We start from the raw sequence: 18478 nt of genomic DNA, 5'->3' as shown, positions 1-18478 counted from the left end.
TAATGAAAACACAACAACCCAAAACCTATGGAACTCAGTGCTAAGGAGAAGGTTCATAACAATACAAGCTTACTTCAAGAAACAAGAGAAAAACCAAATAAATAACCTAGCTTTACACCTAAAACAACTAGAAAAGGAAGGAACGAAGAACCCCAGGGTTAATAGAAGGAAAGAAATCATAAAAATTAGGGCAGAAATAAATGGAAAAGAAACAAAGGAGATCATAGCCAAAATCAACAAAGCTAAAAGCTGGTTCTTTGAGAAGATGAATAAAATAGACAAAGCATTAGCCAGACTCATCAAGAAACAAAGGGAGAAGAATCAAAACAACAAAATTAGAAATGAAAATGGAGAAATCACAGCAGACAACACAGAAATACAAAGGATCATTAGAGAATACTACTATATGCCAATAAAATGGACAACTTGGAAGAAATGGAAAAATTCTTAGAAAATGAAACTTTCCAAAACTGAACCAGGAAGAAATAGAAAATCTTAAAAGACCCATCACAAGCATGGAAGTTGAAACTGTAATAAGAAATCTTGCAGCAAACAAAAGCCCAGCACCAGACAGCTTCACAGCTGAATTCTACCAAAAATTAAAGGAGAGCTAACACCTATCCTACTCAAACTCTTCCTGAAAATTGCAGAGGAAGGTAAACTTAGAAACTCATTCTATGAGGCCACCACTACCCTAATACCAAAACCAGGCAGAGATGCCACAAAAAAAAAAAAAGAAAAAAAGAACACTACAGGCCAATATCACTGATGAACATAGATGCAAAAATCCTTAACAAAATTCAGCAAACAGAATTCAACAACATATTAAAAAGATCATACATTATGACCAAGTGGGCTTTACCCCAAGGATGCAAGGATTCTTTAATATCTGCAAATCAATCAATGTGATACACCACATTAACAAATTGAAAGATAAAAACCATATGATTATCTCAATAGATGGAGAGAAAGCCTTTGATAAAATTCAACATCCATTTATGATAAAAAAAAAAAAAATCCTCCAGAAAGCAGGAGTAGAAGGAACATACCTCAACATAATAAAAGCCATATATTATAAACCCACAGCAAACATTATCCTCAGTGGGGAAAAATTGAAAGCATTTCACCTAAAGTCAGGAACAAGACAGGTGCCCACTCTCACCACTACTATTCAACATAGTTTTGGAAGTTTTAGCCACAGCAATCAGAGAAGAAAAAGAAATAAAAGGAATCCAGATTGGAAAAGAAGTAAAAGTCTCACTGTTTGCAGATGACATGATCCTCTACATAGGAAACCCTAAAGACTCCACCAGAAAATTACTAGAGTTAACCAGTGGATATAGTAAAGTTGCAGGATATAAAATTAACACATAGAAATCCCTTGCATTCCTATACACTAACAATGAGAAAACAGAAAAAGAAATTAAGGAAACAATTCCATTCACCATTGCAACGAGAAGAATAAAATAGTTAGGAATAAGTCTTCCTAAAGAAACAAAAAAACCTATATATAGAAAACTATAAAACACCGATGAAAGAAATCAAAGCTGACACAAATAGATGGAGAAATATACCATGTTCATGAATTGGCAGAATCAATATACTGAAAATAAGTATAGTACCCAAAGCAATCTATAGATTCAATGCAATCCCTATCAAGCTACCAATGGTGTTTTTCAGAGACCTAGAACAAATGATTTCACAATTTGTATGGAAATACAAAAAGCCTCAAATAGCCAAAGCAATCTTGAGAAAGAAGAATGGAACTGGAGGAATCAACCTGCCTGACTTCCGACTCTACTACAAAGCTACAGCCATCAAGACAGTATGGTACTGGCACAAATACAGACTTATAGATCAATGGAACAAAATAGAAAGCCCAGAGATAAATCCACGCACCTATGGACACCTTGTCTTTGACAAAGGAGGCAAGAATATACAATGGAGAAAAGACGATCTCTTTAACAAGTGGTGTTGGAAAACTGGTCAACCACTTGTAAAAGAATGAAACTAGAACACTTTCTAACACCATATACAAAAATAAACTCAAAATGGATTAAAGATCTAAATGTAAGGCCAGAAACTATAAAACTCCTAGAGGAAAACATAGGCAAAACCTTCTCTGACATAAGTCACAGGCAGGATCCTCTATGACCCACCTCCCAGAGTAATGGAAATAAAAGCAAAGATAAACAAATGGGACATAACTAAACTTAAAATCTTCTGCACAATGAAGGAAATCATAAGCAAGGTGAAAAGACAGCCTTCAGAATGGGAGAAAAGAATAACAAATGATGCTACTGACAAAGAATTAATCTCAAAAATATACAAGCAGCTCCTGTAGCTCAATTCCAGAAAAATAACGACCCAATCAAAAAATGGACCAAAGAGCTAAACAGACATTTCTCCAAAGAAGACATACAGATGGCTAATAAACACATAAAAAGATGCTCAACATCACTCATTATCAGAGAAATGCAAATCAAAACCACAATGAGGTAGCATCTCACACCGGTCAGAATGGCTGCTATCAAAAAGTCTACAAACAGTAAATGCTGGAGAGGGTGTGGAGAAAAGGGAACCTTCTTACACTGTTGGTGGGAATGCAAACTAATACAGCCACCATGGAGAACACTGGGGAGATTCCTTAAAACACTGGAAATAAAACTGCACTATGACCCAGCCAGCCCATTTCTGGGCATACACACCGTGGAAACCAGAATTGAAAGAGACACGTGTACCCCAATGTTCATCGCAGCACTGTTTACAATAGCCAGGACATGGAAGCAACCTAAATGTCCATCGGTAGACTAATGGATAAGAAATCTGTGGTATATATACACAATGGAATATTACTCAGCCCTTAAAAGAATGCATTTGAATCAGCTCTAATGAGGTGGATGAAACTGGAGCTTATTATACAAAGTGAAGTAAGTTAGAAAGAAAACACCAATACAGTATAGTAACCCATATATATGGAATTTAGGAAGATGGTAACGATGACCTTATATGCGAGACAGCAAAAGAGACACAGATGTAAAGAACAGTTGTTTAGACTCTGTGGGAGAAGGTGAGGGTGGGATGATTTGAGAGGATAGCATTGAAACGTGTATATTATCATATGTGAAGTGGATCTCCGGTCCAGGTTTGATGAATGAGACAGGGTGCTCAGGGCTGGAGCACTGGGATGACCCTGGGGGATGCGATGAGGAGGGAGGTGGGAGGGGGTTCTGGATGGGGAACACATTTGTGCCCATGGCTGATTCATGTTAATGTTTGGTAAAAACCACTACAATATTGTGAAGTAATTAGCCTCCAATTAAAATAAATAAACTAATTTAAAAAAGAGAAAATCTGTTTTGAAGATAAGGATGAGCAACTGTCTTCTCACAGGTCCATGCCCTGGAAGGTAAAGTTCCCTTCCTAGACACCAGGGTCCTGTCATCTCACTGTCTGTGTACTATGTTTGTCTCTTGAAGGAGGGCACCCTGTCATGCATGATGTTTGCTCTTTGATCGGACAAGGTATAAGACTGTATTGAAAAAGATGTTTCAAGAAAGCAGTTCCTCAGAGTTATCTGAGCATCTGTTTCTAGAGTATAATCCTCAATTTGGCTCAAACAAAATGCTTCCCTATTCCCATTATAGATTGTTTATTGATTATTTCTTTGGCTGCTTGAATTTTTGATCACCAAGAACCCTGAGAAGTAGGGGCTGTGCAACTGGGGGCCCCACTCAGACCCTGCTCCCTCCCAGTCCTCTTACACTTCTCAACTCCCCACAAGTCTGCACATGACCTGAGACACTCCAGTGTGGGCAGACCCCAAGCCCAGGTGGACCCCAACCAGGAGGAAGGGAATTTCACATCTGATGTTAATTCAAGCAGCACAAGCATTAAATCAGCATCTGACTTGCGTCCAGCCTCACACAAAGGGGTGGAAGAGGGTAAATGGGAAGGTGTCCTCCTTGTCTTCTTCTTCAAGGAGTTCTGTTTCCTGAGCACACAGGCAAGGAGGGAAACGGGATGTAAGAGGTAAGGAGCTCCAGTCTTCAGGAAGGAAAACCAGGGAGCGGGAAGTGGAGAGGTGAAGGGAGTGGGGTGGGGTACTGGTGAAGGGTTGACTAGATTCTGAAATCTATCAAGTAACCCCTAAGATAAGACCCTGGACACAGACCATCAAAACAGGGCTTAAATGTAGTAGTTGACTCTTACATTATCTTCTTTGTTTTAATTGAAGTATAGTTGACTCATGATACCGTAAAAAAAATTTTTTTTCAAAAATCCAGCTACACAGGGTGGAATAAAGTGGTTTAAGGTGTTGTCGAGAGTTTAGACACTGTCCAACTGTCACAGCAATTAGCCTCTAGGGGGCATAATGCCTCCAAGGAGAAATTGCAATTCTGCTCACCAGTTGTAAAATAACTGCAATTCAGTTGCTCAGTCGTATCTGACTCTTTACGACCCCATGGACTCAACATCTCTGAGACATGCCTGTATTGGCTCTTCACTTTGGGTCATATCTTTTATTTGTTTATTTATATTTAAATTTATTTATTTTTAATTGGGAGATAATTGCTTTACAATATTATGCTGGTTTCCGCCATACATCGCCATGAATCAGCCACAAGTACACGTATGTTCCGTCCCTCTTGGGCCTCCCCTCCCACCTCCCCGCTCTAGGTTGTCACAGAGCACTGGGTTTGAGCTCCCTGTGTTATAGACCAACTTCCCATTAGCTATCTATTTTGCACATGGTAATGGAAATGTTTCAACATTCTTCTTTCAATTTGTCCCACCCTCTCCTTTCCCCACTCTGTCCACAAGTATGTTCTCTATGTCTGCATCTCTTTTGCTGCCCTACAAATAGGTTTTTCAGTACCACCATCTTTCTAGACTCCATACATATGTGTTAATGTACAATATTTATTCTCTGACTTACTTCACTCTGTATTAAAGGCTCTAGGTCCATCTATCCACCTCATTAGAACTGAGTCAAATGCGTTCCTTTTTATGGCTGTGGGTCATACCATTTAACCGAAATAAAAAGTGGACCATTTTTCTGCCCTGGAGAATTGTCTACATTCTGGTTTTGGTTGATTGTGTTTTCACCCGAAATGTGAACCTGTCCCTTATGTTCACGATGAGCTGCAGTTGATCTAGAGGCTTGATGACTTTCTGACTCAGCTTTTCATCAGGACTGTGTTCCGGGCAGTGTTCTGTGTTGCCTGTTAGAGCATACGGGGTAACACGGGATACCTGGTTGTCCCCCAACGGTAAGGGAAGAACAGCGATCAGGTGATGTCAGCCTCGTACATCAGAGTTTCACCTGACAGAATCAGTCACGTTAATTGTGTCCTAAATCTGATTTCATTAAAACTTGCAAGACAGTGACTTTGCCTAATTCTGTTCATCCTCCTCCATCTGTTTTTAAATCCATTTAATAACTTTGGTTTGTTTTAATGACAATACTTTGGCCACCTGATGTGAAGAACTGACTCATTTGAAAAGACCCTGATGCTGGGAAAGATTGAAGGCAGGAGGAGAAGGGGATGACAGAGGAAGAGATGGTTGGATGGCATCACCGACTGGATGGACATGAGTGTGAGTAAACTCCGGGAGTTGGTGATGGACAGGGAGGCCTGGAGTGCTGCAGTCCATGGGGTCGCAGAGTTCGACACGACTGAGCGACAGAACTGTACTGAATAACTTTGCTACTCAATATCTTGACCTCCAGCTCTCCTTCACTCTACTTCAGTTGCCATTTCCCACAAACAATCCTCCATTTCATTAATACCAACATCTTCAATGTCTATAATCTCAATTTCAAGCATTCTGTTCTGCAGCAACACCTTTTTATTTTGACTTCCCCATTTCACATCCCATCCTTAAGTTCCACTGAACTGTAACCATTTGTCAATCAACCACTACTTCCCATCCCCTTCACCCACCTCTGGCAATGCAGGAGGCTTTGTTTTGTTTTTGTTTTTCATTTAAGAACTTTTCCTCATCAACTCTACTGTGTAACTCTAAGGGTCTGTGACAGAAAAGTAAAGTGCTTACTACACAGTGTGATTCTACAACTCAGCGAAGCTGGAGGAAAAGATGAAAATGACCGACTCTCTTTCTCACTGTAAAATAACCCACTTTATCTGTTATTATGCTCATTTTCCTAAAATCTATTTTGTCTGATATTAATATTGCTATGATAGCTTTCTTTGTTATTGTTTGCATAATGTATCTGTTCCTTTTCTTCCACTTCCAGCCTATCTCTTTTCTCATGTTTAAATTGCAGCTCTTTTTTCTGAAGAAAGATCTGAGTTGCCATATAACAGGAACGTGAATTGGTAATTATAAATCCTCCCACAAAGCAAAGCTCAGGCTCAGATGACTTCTCTGCTTAAATTCTATCAAACATTTAGAGAAAAAATAATATGGACACTTTATAAGCTCTGTTAGAAAAAAAAAGGAGTATGAGAACATGTTTAAAGTCATGAGTTGGCCAATAAAGCTGATTAGATTTTCATTTTTTTTAAGTGAAATTCTTTTAAATTCATTTTTAATCTATTTTTCTTATTTTTTGGCCACATTGTACAGTTTTTAGAATCTTAGTTCCCCAACTGGGGACTGAACCCTGGCCATGGCAGTGAAAGCATGGAGTCCTAACTCCTGGACCTCCAGGGAATACCTTAAGTGTAGCTCTTTTTCTTTCATTTTTAATATTTTTTTTTATTTGGGCCATTTTAAAAGTGTTTATTGCTTCCATTTTATGACCTGGTTTTTTGGCCATGAGGCATGTGGGATCTTAGTTCTACAACCAGGTATCAAACAGGCACCCCCTGCATAGGAAGGCCAGGTCTTAACCACTGGACTTCCAGGAAGCCCCCTAAAGTGCAACTCTTGTCATAATATGGGCTTCCCTGGTAGCTCAGTTGGTAAGTAATCCTCCTGCAATGCAGGAGACCCTGATTCGATACCTGGCTCAGGAAGATCCGCTGGAGAAGGGATAGTCTACCCACTCTAGTATATTGGGCTTCCCTGGTGGTTCAACTGGTAAAGAATCCGCCTGCAATGTGGAAGACCTGGGTTCGATCCCTGGGTTGGAAAGATCCACTGGAGAAGGGAAAGGCTGTCCACTCCAGGATGCTGGCTTGGAGAATTCATGGACTGTATTGTCCTTGGGGTCACAAAGAGTTGGAAACAATGAGCGACTTTCACTTTCTTGTCACAATATATGGTTATCTGTGTTTCCTTCCCATGTGACAATTTATGTGTTTTCACTGGAAACAGGCACAAGGAGGCAGTGCTTATGTTCAAGTTAATATTTTATTTCTTCCTCTGGTTTCTGGTTACATTTTTGTACATTTTTCATGAAAATTCACTTTTCTGGATGTGTATTATGCTTTTAAATGTTTCAGTCAGCATTTACAGCATTAAAGTCTCTTTGTCCACTAGCAATAAATACACGGCTGTAAATGCATTCTGCCTTCACAGTCCATAGAGGCTCACAGTGCCCCTCGAACCAGCAGATCCTCCAGTGCAGGGAGGGATTCCACACAACATCCATGTCCTGTGGTTGAGACAATTCATCACTAGGGATGTTTCTGTTAAGTCTGGGAAGTGGAGGCTGCTGGCTGTTGATCATTGCTCTCCCCCAGGCTGTGTCGGATCCCATATCCAAAGTATATGGCAAATCCTAGTAGGGAGATGAGACAGTGAGAAGGGAAAGTAGGTGCTCTGCTCACTTACAAATGCCCAATAGGCCTATTCTTATGGTGTCTGACACAGTTTAGGAGAGGGATAGTAGGAAGAATATTGGGCTACATCACTCAAGAAGCCTCTGTAACCCAGAAAACCACTCACCAATTGCCATCCAGATGCCAAATTGGACCCAGGTCTCAGTGGTCATCTGTATCATCAAGTAAGCATTCACAAAGGTGCTCACCAGGAAGAGGGCAGGCAAAGCAGGGACCTGTGAGCAAAGTCAGTTCCTTCCTGAACACACCCCAGATGTCTGAAAGGGAGATCTACCCCATGTGGGCAGGAAACCTCCAGTTCTTCTCAGACTGTGTGCTCAGTGCTTAGTGAGACTGAGTTTGTAAAGCACTCAGTGTGGATCAGGGAAGGGTCCATTAGTTTCAGCAAATCCCCTTCTTCCCTGGTCCAGCAAAGGGTGTTTAGACCTAAAGCATGCAGACCTCCTTCACTCAGGGTGGACACTTTGGGCACATAAGGTCACCTACCCTGAATGGAAGAGGAGAAGGATCCTGGGGCTGCCTCCAGATGATGACAGTGACCCCAGTAATGAGCAGCAGCAGCAGCACAGCCACTGTTGTGAGCACGGGGTCTCTAGAGAACACCTGGCTGGACCACCAGTACAGGATCAGGCTCAGGATTATCAGCAGGAGAACTGCAGGGGTCAAGGAGGAGGAGAACAGGCTGGACTCAGAAGACAAAAATGTCAGGACCATGGGTCACATCCCTCCCCAGGCTGCCCACATCAGAAAGGGCCATCATATTTCCAAGACTCCTCAACTGATAAAATACACACTCCAGTACCATCCTGTCAATTTCAGGATATGACCAAAGAGAAATCCCACTGCTCACCAAGCAGGGAGGCACATCCATAGACAATCTGGCCAGATTTCCAAGTAGGGATGGTGCTGGGAGGGAACCACAGACTCTTTAGAATGTTTGAGGTTCCTGCTTCAGGTTCAGATTCCAAAGGACCTTCTTCAACTTCAGGCTCCATCTCAGTTTCCTCCTCTGTTTTCTCCTTCTTGCTTCCATTCTGGGCTGGTTGATACCTGAGTTAGAAATATTAAGGCAATATTAGTAACAGCCCCTACTGCTGATCCAACATCAGTCTGTCTAATGCCTCTTTCCCCAATCAATGGTAGCAGGACATTGACGAGGCAGCATGAAGGTAGAGGATGATTACCTCCCCATTAACCCTTACAAGTTAAAGACTGTCCCCCAAATTGAGGTATCGTGGGGTCTCACCTGAGGACAAGGACAGAAAATGTCACCAGGGAGTAAGCAAGCAGGGATCGAAATGACATGAGGTCCACCAGGTCAGTGAAGTCGAAGAGTAACGCCATGACCGCTGGGATGAGGGAGCAAAGACGGTGGGGGGAAAGTGAGAACCACTAGAAAAATGCACGTTAAGAAGTATAATTTTAAAAGGGTGAGTTTTGTTTGTTCACCTGCAAGAGCTCCAGGAACCAAGACAGCCATGATGGGGGTTCCTGTGGGGGCAACGGTGCGGACAATGATGTGGGCATCTGTGGTGCGGATAATGATGGTGGGGGCATCGGTGAGGGCAGGGATCCAGGCAAGTCCCCGGAAAAGGAGCCCGTCCTCTGCCATTGCATAGGTCAACTGAGCCATGATAAACATGATAGTCAGAAGGCTGGAAGAGAAAATGGGAATGTGTGAGAAGATGCAGAAGCAGGAGAGACCAGGGCTTTTGCTCCCTGGTCTACCTGGGGCAAGATGTCTTTCTCTCTCGTCTCTCAGTCCCGAGGGCTGGGGATACCCGAGCATCTAAGAGTAGAGGAGGAGAAAACCATGACACTCACCTGTAGGAAAGAATGCAGAGGGTGCCAACAGCCACGACGTATTTGGCAAGCTCCCACCCAACATAGACGAAGGTCTGTGGCAAGGGGCTCTCGAGCTGAATCAGGTAGTAGGGCACCATGAGGGTGAGGGCCGCCGAGACACCAAAACACACCAAAAAGCAGATGAAGAAGGAGATCACGACAGCAAAGGGCATGGGCCACTGAGGGTTGCTGGCTTTTTCCCCTTCAGGATGGGAGGAGGTATTGGGTCAGTAAACACACTGGGGTGAAATCACCAAACCCACTGTACTCTTCAAGCTTCAAAAGCAACCTAAACTTCTACCCACCCCTGTGCCCAAGGGCAGTCCATTCTGTTCCCAAACCCCTGATGGGACACACGACGCCCATGTTACCTGCACTCACAATGCCAGCAAAACCCACAAATGCATAGAAACATGTAGCTGCTCCCTGGAGAATTCCATCAAAGTCAAAAGGCACAAACCCTCCAGAACCCAGAAGGCCCAAGCTATGGTGAGAGGAGAAAAGAGGAGGAATGTGGGTGAGGTGTGTTCATCCATCTCTACTGGGCTCCTCCCTTAGTACCACAAGTCCAGGGCTCCAGGGACCCCCACGCTTGGACCATCAGCCCAGGTGTCATTAGTCCCCAGCATATTCCCAACTCTGCACACCGCACACACATGCATTACTACGACCAAGTGTGCCCTCCTAACCTAGAGGCATCACCAGCTCCAGCTGCAGCCAACGTATAGTCCTGTTTTGTGAGCTTCCAGTTGTGCAGGTCTCCCTTAATGAAGCCAGAGATGATGATGAAGCTGAGAACCAAAATGTTCAAGCCTGTGAACACTTTGTAAATCAGGGTTGACTCATAAACTCTCAGAGCCAGTAGTCCTGTGGGAAAAATGGAAAATGAGACAACAAAATAACTAAATCCAGGACTCCCCTCACAGTCCATTGGTTAAGACCCTGAGCTTCCACTACAGGGAGCATAGGCTCAATCCCTAGTCTGGGAAATTCCCCATGCATTGCAGTGAGGCTAGAGAAATAAATAACTAAATCCAGAGGAACAGAAAGCAGACTAGTGGGTGCCCAGGGCTGGCGGTTGGTGGTTGTGGACAGATGGACAGTGACTGCTCAGAGGGTACAGGGTTTCCTTTCGTTGTGATGAAAATGTTTGATACTAGATGGGGTGGTGGTTACACCGCAGTGGGGATGTACTAAGTGCCGCTGAATTGGACACTTGCAGATGGATATTTTCTTACTGTGACCATCATCTCACAATATCCATGTCTATCAACTCATCTTAATCTTTTACAGTGCTGTGTGTCAGTTTTTGTTGTGGGTCAGTCACGCAGTCATGTCTGACTCTATGTGACCCCGTGGACTGCAGCACGCAAGGCTCCCCTGTCCTTCACTATCTCCCACAGTTTGCTCAAACTCATCTCCACTGAGTCAATGATGCCATCCAACTATCTCATCCTCTGCCGTCCCCTTCTAATCCTGCCCTCAGTCTTTCTCAACATCAGGGTCTTTTCTAGTGAGTCAATTCTTCTCATCAGGTGGCCAAAGTATTGGAGCTTCTGTTTCAGCATCAGTTCTTCCAATGAATATTCAGGACTGATTCCCTTTAGGATGGACTGATTGGATCTCCTTGCAGCCCAAGAGATTCTCAAGAGTCTTCTCCAGCACTACAATCAAAAGCCTCAATTCTTTGGTACTCGGCCTTCTTTATGGTCCAGCTCTCATATCTGTACATGACTACTGGAAAAACCATAGCTTTGACTAGATGGACCTTTGTCAGCAGTGATACCTCTGCTTTTTAATATACTGTCTAGGTTTGTCACAGTTTTCCTTCCAAGGAGCATGTGTCTTTTAATTTCATGGCTGCAGTCCCCATCCACAGTGATTTGAAAACCCAAGAAAATAAAGTCTCTCACTGTTTCCATTCTTTCCCCATCTATTTGCCATGAAGTGAATTATATTTCAATAAAGCTGGGAAAAACAATAAAATGGTTAAATTTACATGAATTTCCTCTCAGCTAAAACACACACACACAGCTTTGATCTCAGTACAGAGGAAGAAACTTGTTGGTCTAGGTAAATGATTCCCAGCTGGGGCGATTTTGTGCTCCACGGGACATTGGCCCTGTCTGTTGACATCCCAGTTGTCACAGTTTGGGGGTTGGGTGTCACTGGTACGTAGTACATAAAGATCATAGATGCAACTCAACATCCAATAATGATTTTTTTTGGGGGGGGGGTATCCCTCTTGGCATGTGGGATCTTAGTTCCCTGACAAGGGATTGAGCCGAAAACTTCAGCAGTGAAAGCACAGTCTCCTAATCATTGAACCACTGGGGAATTCCCCCAACAACATTTTTTTTTTAAAAAAAAAACAGGAAATGCACAAGACAGCACCCCACACCAAAGAATGATCCAACCTAAATTACCAGTAGTCCAAGGGTAGGAAAAATTACTCTCTGCCTTCCTCTCTTTCTTATTCCAAACCCTTTTTTCCCAGTCCTAATTCCCCACCTTTCTGCCATCCCAAGCCTTCCCCGTGCCAGCTCCCCCTCCATACCCCTCTCTTCCCTTTCTGTCTCTGGTCTCTTCTCACCTGTGAGCAGCAGCACCAGGCCCAGGGCAAGAAAGTCTGGAAATGAGGCCAGGAAGTAGGGCATTTGCAGAGAGAAAGTTCCCCCTAATGCCTCAGAGATGTGGTTCCCAATCAAGCTGTCAAAGGTGGAGCTCCAGGCCCGGGCTATACAGGCAGTGGCTGCAGCAACAGAAGAAGAAATGTTTACAAGCAGACAGAAACTGAACCCTTATTATGCACCATGTGAGATATTTGGGGCAGGAGGTGAGCAAAAAAAACACCTGATCTTGAAGAGTTTCTTCTCATGGGGTGGACAGGGGAGACCCAGTTGATTCACAAAAAGGTCAACTATTTAGCATGCTAGGAGATAGAAGTGATGGAAAACAAAGAAACACAGGTAAAGGAGACTAGGAGGGACTAGATCAGAGTTGAATTTTTAAGTTGAGCTGTAAGGGAAAATCCAGGAAGACAACAACTGAGCAAACACTTCACTGTGGTCATGGGATGAGCCTAGGGACTTGCCTCCCTCTCAGCCACTCCTTACAGCTCCTTTCCTCTGGTTTCTCCATCCATCATTTAAGGAAAGCAGGATAGACCTGCATGCAATGAGGTTGTGCAGTTTCCCTGCCACCATTACCCCTCTCCCAACTCTGCCCCGAAGGTGGATAACAAAGTTCTGATCAGTGAGTGAAGCCCCCAGTTATCTCTCCTACTTTCTCCATCTTAAGGCCCACTTCTCCCCCCTCTCCATCATCTCACCAATAATTAAATACAGTAAGAGGTTCCATCCAGTAATGAAGGCGTACAGTTGTCCCATCGTGACATAGCTGATGAAATACACAGTACCGGGTCTCTCTACTCCAGCTGCCAGTTCGACATAGCAGAGCCCAGACAACACAGTAGTCAGGCCGGCCACCAGTAAGAAAAGGATGATTGCTGGTCCAGCTATGTATTTGGCCACTCCTCCAGTCAGGATGTATATGCCAGCTCCCAACATGTTGTCCAAACCCATCACCACCAGGTTCAGGGTGTTCAGAGGATGGGTCTCGGGACTCTCAGGTTTCTCCCTGAACTGTGGCTTCCTGCGGACCAGCTTCTGACCAAACTGGCGTAGATACTGACCCAGCATCGTAGACATAGTTACATCTGCTGAGAAAGCAAGGCACAAAGTCATCAAGGATGTCCATCTGCCCTTGACCCTGGAAGCTCAATTCCACTGAGGAATGGAGTGACGGGAGCAGGTGGTAAAAGGACACATGGGGCAAGTTCTCTCTGTGTGAGCTTTGGTTTCTTCAAACATAAAGAACATTTTTAATGTTTCAAGGTTACTTGAAGATTTGCTTGAAGAGAAGTGAGGGGGATGAGAATATGTCTTCCCAGATGTGCCACTTTGGCTCATGGATTCTTTATGAGCTAGAGGTAATTAAGACCCAGAAAGCTTGGAGAAAGCTTCCTGTCACTCCCTTGTCTGTGTGTGTTAGTTACGTCTTTGCAACACCTCTGACTCTTCTGTCCATGAGGATTTCCAGGCAAGAATCCTGGAGTGGGTTGCCATGCCCTCCTCCAGGGGATCGTCTCAACCCAGAGATTGAACCCAGATCTCCTGCATTGCGGGCAGATTCTTTACCATCTGAGCCACCCTTAAGACACTCGCCACTATACAAATATTGTATGATTCCACCTCTATGAAGTATCTATAGGAGTCAAAGCCATAGAGACAGAAAGTAGAATGGTGGTTTATCAGGGGCTGGGGTTAAGGGGAAAATGGGGAGGTATTGTTAAATGGGACACGGTTTCCATTTTACAAGATACAAAAGAGCTCTTCACATTGGCTGGACATCAAAGCAAATATACTTAACATTACTGTTGTTGTTGCCAATGATAAATAATAGAGACCAGCTTCAAAGAATTGCTAAATGTAAAAACCTAAGGTCATTTAATACAAATCAACATAGCATTAACTTGAGCAAACTTGGGAGATGGTGAACGACAGGGAAGCCTCATGTGCTAGAGTCCATGGGGTCATGAAGAACTGGACATGACTGAGTGACTGAACACAACAAGCTACCATCATCCCCTCCAGAGACCAACATCTGCTGACATGCAAGTCCTTTACAGTTCCCTCCTATCAGCAGGTAAGGAACCCATAGATTCAAAAGGCAGATGGTGTACAAGAGACTGAAGTGGGTGGCCCAAATGTCATAAGCCCTGCATAAGGACAATCTTCACTATTGCTTGAGTACCAGTCCAAAAAAAAAAAAAAAAAGCGAGTGATAAAGAGCCTGCCTGCCAATGCAGGAGACGTTGGAGACGCTGGCTCAATCGCTGGGTTAGGAAGATCCCCTGGAGGAGGTAATGGTAACACACTCCAGTATTCTTGCCTGGAGAATCTCCACAAAGGAGCCTGGCAGGCGACAGTCCATAGGGTCGCAAAGAGTCAGACATGACTGAAGTGACTTAGACACACACAAGAACCTCCAGGCACTGATCCAACCTCTCCCCTACCCCCACCCCCCGCCCCACCACCACTGATTCTCACACAAAACACAAGAGCCCCCAGCTTCTATTTTCATCTGTAAAATGGGTCTCTCCATCCTCAGGCTGGAGCCGGGCTGACCCCCTCCACTCTGGGGTTGCAGAGGTCTCTTTGGGAGGATATGAACTCAACGCCCAGTTTCCTACAGAAGAGGGTGACCAGAGACTTACTGATCCTTGGAGCGGAGCCTGGAGCACTGGGTCAGTCAGGGAGGCTGAGATTAAGCTGTGCGGGGCTGGAGCTGAGACATCTCCAAGGACTGAAGTGGGGAGTCCTGAGCACAGAAGACAGTCCTCACCCTTGGGTTGTTGGGGTGGAGATGGGGCTGGGTGGGTGGGGAGCATCTGCTGTGTTGCTATCAGCCCTGACTCTTCTGTGGTTACCCTTGGGGGAGATTCTGAGAGGGTTTTGTTTTTTTTTTTAAGTAGTTAAGATGAGTTTTTATTAATTAGTTAGACTACTGATGGTTGTGCTTGGTCTTTGTGGCTGCGCGCAGGCTTTCTCTAGTTGCTCGAGTGGGGACTGCTCTCTGAGGCGGTGCAGGACCGTCTCACGGCTGTGACTTCTCTTGTTGTGCAGCAGAGGCTCTGGGGCGGGCTTCACCAGCTGCGGCATGTGGCCTCAGTAGCCGTGGCTCCTGGCTCTAGAGAACGGGCTCAGGAACTGTGGGCACAGGTTTAATTGCTCTACGGCATGTTGAATCTTCCTGGATCAGGGATCGAGCCTGAGTCCCCTGCATTGATAAGCAGATTCTCTACCAGCAGGGAAGGCCCTGAGATGTTTTCTTTGTTGTATTAAAGTACACATAACAAAATTTACTGGTTAATTCATGTTAAGTGTCCAGTTCAGTCATGGTGTGTATGTGTGTGTGCTAAGTCGCATGAGTCGTGTCCGACTCTTTGCAACCCTGCCACGCTCCTCTGCCCGTGGGACTCTCTAGGTGAGAATACTGGGGTGGGTTGCCATTTCCTCCCCCGGGAGATCTTCCCAACCCAGGGATTGAATCCAGGTCTCGTACCTCTCCTGCATGGGCACCAGGGTTCTTTACCGCTAGTGCCACTTGGAAAGCCCCTCAGTCGTGTTAGGCATATTCATATTTTGTGCAACCAAATTCCAGAGCATTTTTCACCTGGCAACACTGAATCTCTGTTCCCATTAAACAACATTTCCTTCTTTTTCCTTTTCCAGTTCCTGGCAATCACCATTCTACTTTCTATCTCTATGAATCTGATGACTCTAGGGACTTCACTTAAATGGAATCACACAATAGTTCTCAAGTGTAGTCACACTTATTTTACTGAGTATGGTATCTACAAGGTGCATCCATCATGTGTTAGAATTCCCTTCCCTTCTAGTGCTGAATAATACTCTATTATTCGTACATATCACATTGGCTCATCCATTCTTTGGTCAGTGGGCACTTGGGTGGCTTTCATGTTTTAATTATTGTGAAAAATGCTGCTATGACCATGGGTGTACTTTCAGTTCTTTTTGGCATATCCTCACAGGTAGAATTACTAGATCATAAGGTTCTAAGATTTTTATCTGCTTGTGATGGAGAAAATGTTCACATATTGAGGAATGGGGAAGTCTTTTAGCTTATACATGGTTCATCTTGAACTGTGTGTGAACTAAGACAGCCTGTCTAACCCTCACAGCTCATCTACTTTAACCACTGAGGTAAAGAGCATCTGGTTTGAAGATAAGAATGAGTAACTCCCTTCTAATGGCATCCATATTAACACTCCCTCCAAGATAAGCTTCCCTTCCCAGACACCATGGTCCTGCTGTCTCGCTGTTTATGTACTAAGTCGGTCTTTTTGACACTTGAGGAATACAGCCTGTCATGTGTGATGTATGTTCTCTGTTTGGATGAGGCGTAAGACTGTGCTGGAAGCCATGCTTCAGTGGGACAGTTCTGAGAATTCCCTGGCAGGCCTCTGTGCGTCCTCTGCAGTGGGCATGGGTTCGATCCCTGGTTTGAACTAAGGACCCTGCACACTCCCCTCCTCCCACATGCCATGCAGCAGGGCCAAAAAAAGAAAACCAGAGCAGTTCTTCAGAGTTATTTAAGAGGCTGCCTCCTGGGCTATAGTGCTCAGCTTGGCTCAAATAAAACTCTTTTATTCCTGTTAGATTGTTTATTGATTCTTTCCATGGACACTTGAACTCATTTGATCATAAGGAACCATGAGATGTATGAGCTGTAAGACTTGGGACCCTACTTACGACCCTACTTACAACCTTACTCCCTCCCAGTCCTCTTGCTGGACTCCCCACTGTCTGCACATGACCTGAGACACCCCAGTGTGGGGGGACACACAAGCCCAGCTGGACCCCAACCAGGAGAAGGGGCATTTAAAGCCTCTGATGTTAATTCAAGCAACACAAACATGGAACCAGCATCATGCCTGCACCCAGCCTTGCACAAAAGAGTGGAAGAGGGTAAACGGGATGTGACTTGGTCTGCTTATTCAGGGAGCTCTGTTTGCTGGGAGAGCTGAGCACAGAGATGGAGAAGGAAAGCAATACAAGAGATCAGGAGCTCTGCTCCTCCTGGAAGGAAACCGCGAGAGTGGGGGGGAATGTTGCAGCTTTGGAGGATGCCAGTGAAGTGTTGACTAGATTCTGACCCAAGTTAAGTGACCCACATGCTAAAACACTGGGCACAAAACAGCAGAGTGAAGTGAAGTGAAGTGAACATCACTTAGTAGTGTCTGACTCTTTGCGACCCTATGGACTAAACAGTCCATGGAATCTCCAAGCCAAATACTGGAGTGGGTAGCCTTTCCCTTCTCCAGGGGATCTACCCAACCCAGGGATCGAACCCAGGTCTCCTGCATTGCAGGTGGATTCTTTACCAGTTGAACCGCCAGAGAAGACCAAGAATACTGGAGTGGGTAGCCTATCCGTTCCCAGTGGATCTTCCTGAGTCAGGAATCAAACCGGGGTCTCCTGCATTGCAGGCAGATTCTTTACCAGCTGAGCTATCAGAGAGCAAAAGGAGACATAAATGCATTGCTTGACTGACTCACACATTAACTTTTTTTTTTTAACATTAAAGTATAGTTGATTTGGCTGATTCATATCAATGTATGACAAAAAAAATAAAAAAAAATAAAGTATAGTTGGTTTACAATATTGTAAATTAAAACAAACAAACAAACAGCCACACAAGATGAAATGGCTTAACCTATTCCAGAAAGTTTTACTTGGTCTAGTGAGGACACACTTGAAACCCCAAAGTTGGTAGGAAAAGTGTAATGTTAGGTGCTCAGTCGTGTCCAACTCTTTGTGACCCCATGGACGGGCTCCTCAGTCCATGGGATTCTCCAGGCAAGGAGACTGGAGTGGGTAGCCATTTCCTTCTCCAGGGGATCCTCCCAACTCTGTGTTTGCACCGGGGTCTCCTGCATTGCAGGCGGAGTCTTCACCGTCTGAGCCACTTCTGTATTTCTTCTTGGTGGGGCGGGGTCTTCGTGCTGCGGGAGCCTTCTCCATTTGCAGGATGGGGTGGGGGGTGGGGGGCGCTGCTCTCTAGCTGCGGTGTTCAGGCTTCTCTTGTTGAGGAGCACAGACTCTAGGGTCACAGGCTTCAGCTGTGGCACAGGGGCTCTAGAGCACAGGCTCAGTAGTCAGGAGGATTACTTTAAAAGAAGACATTGGAGATGCAATGGATGCACAAAGAAGCCTTCTCAGCGTCTCCCTTATCAGACTCAAAGCAGAAAGTTCTGCTGAGTACCACTGCCAGAAAGTCCCTATCTGGGGAAA

The 18478-nt window shown here is 44.5% G+C and overlaps 1 protein-coding gene across 1 annotated transcript; it reads right to left on the bottom strand.

The window, feature by feature from the left end:
* Positions 1-7604: 7604 nt before the first annotated feature.
* LOC122692500 (cationic amino acid transporter 3-like) lies at positions 7605-13300 on the bottom strand. The gene is made up of 11 exons (XM_043900114.1): positions 12931-13300; positions 12193-12351; positions 10289-10466; positions 9971-10083; positions 9579-9801; positions 9204-9409; positions 9001-9103; positions 8605-8804; positions 8241-8407; positions 7861-7969; positions 7605-7693 (listed from the first exon to the last, which is right to left on the bottom strand). Exons 1-11 carry the CDS (start codon positions 13298-13300, stop codon positions 7605-7607), a joined length of 1917 nt encoding a protein of 638 aa, XP_043756049.1.
* Positions 13301-18478: the final 5178 nt, after the last annotated feature.

Source organism: Cervus elaphus, chromosome 4 (assembly GCF_910594005.1).
Source record: "Cervus elaphus chromosome 4, mCerEla1.1, whole genome shotgun sequence".
Taxonomy (NCBI): domain Eukaryota; kingdom Metazoa; phylum Chordata; class Mammalia; order Artiodactyla; family Cervidae; genus Cervus; species Cervus elaphus.
The sequence above is the reverse complement of the archived record's forward strand: the minus strand, read 5'-3'. Positions and strand labels throughout refer to the sequence as shown.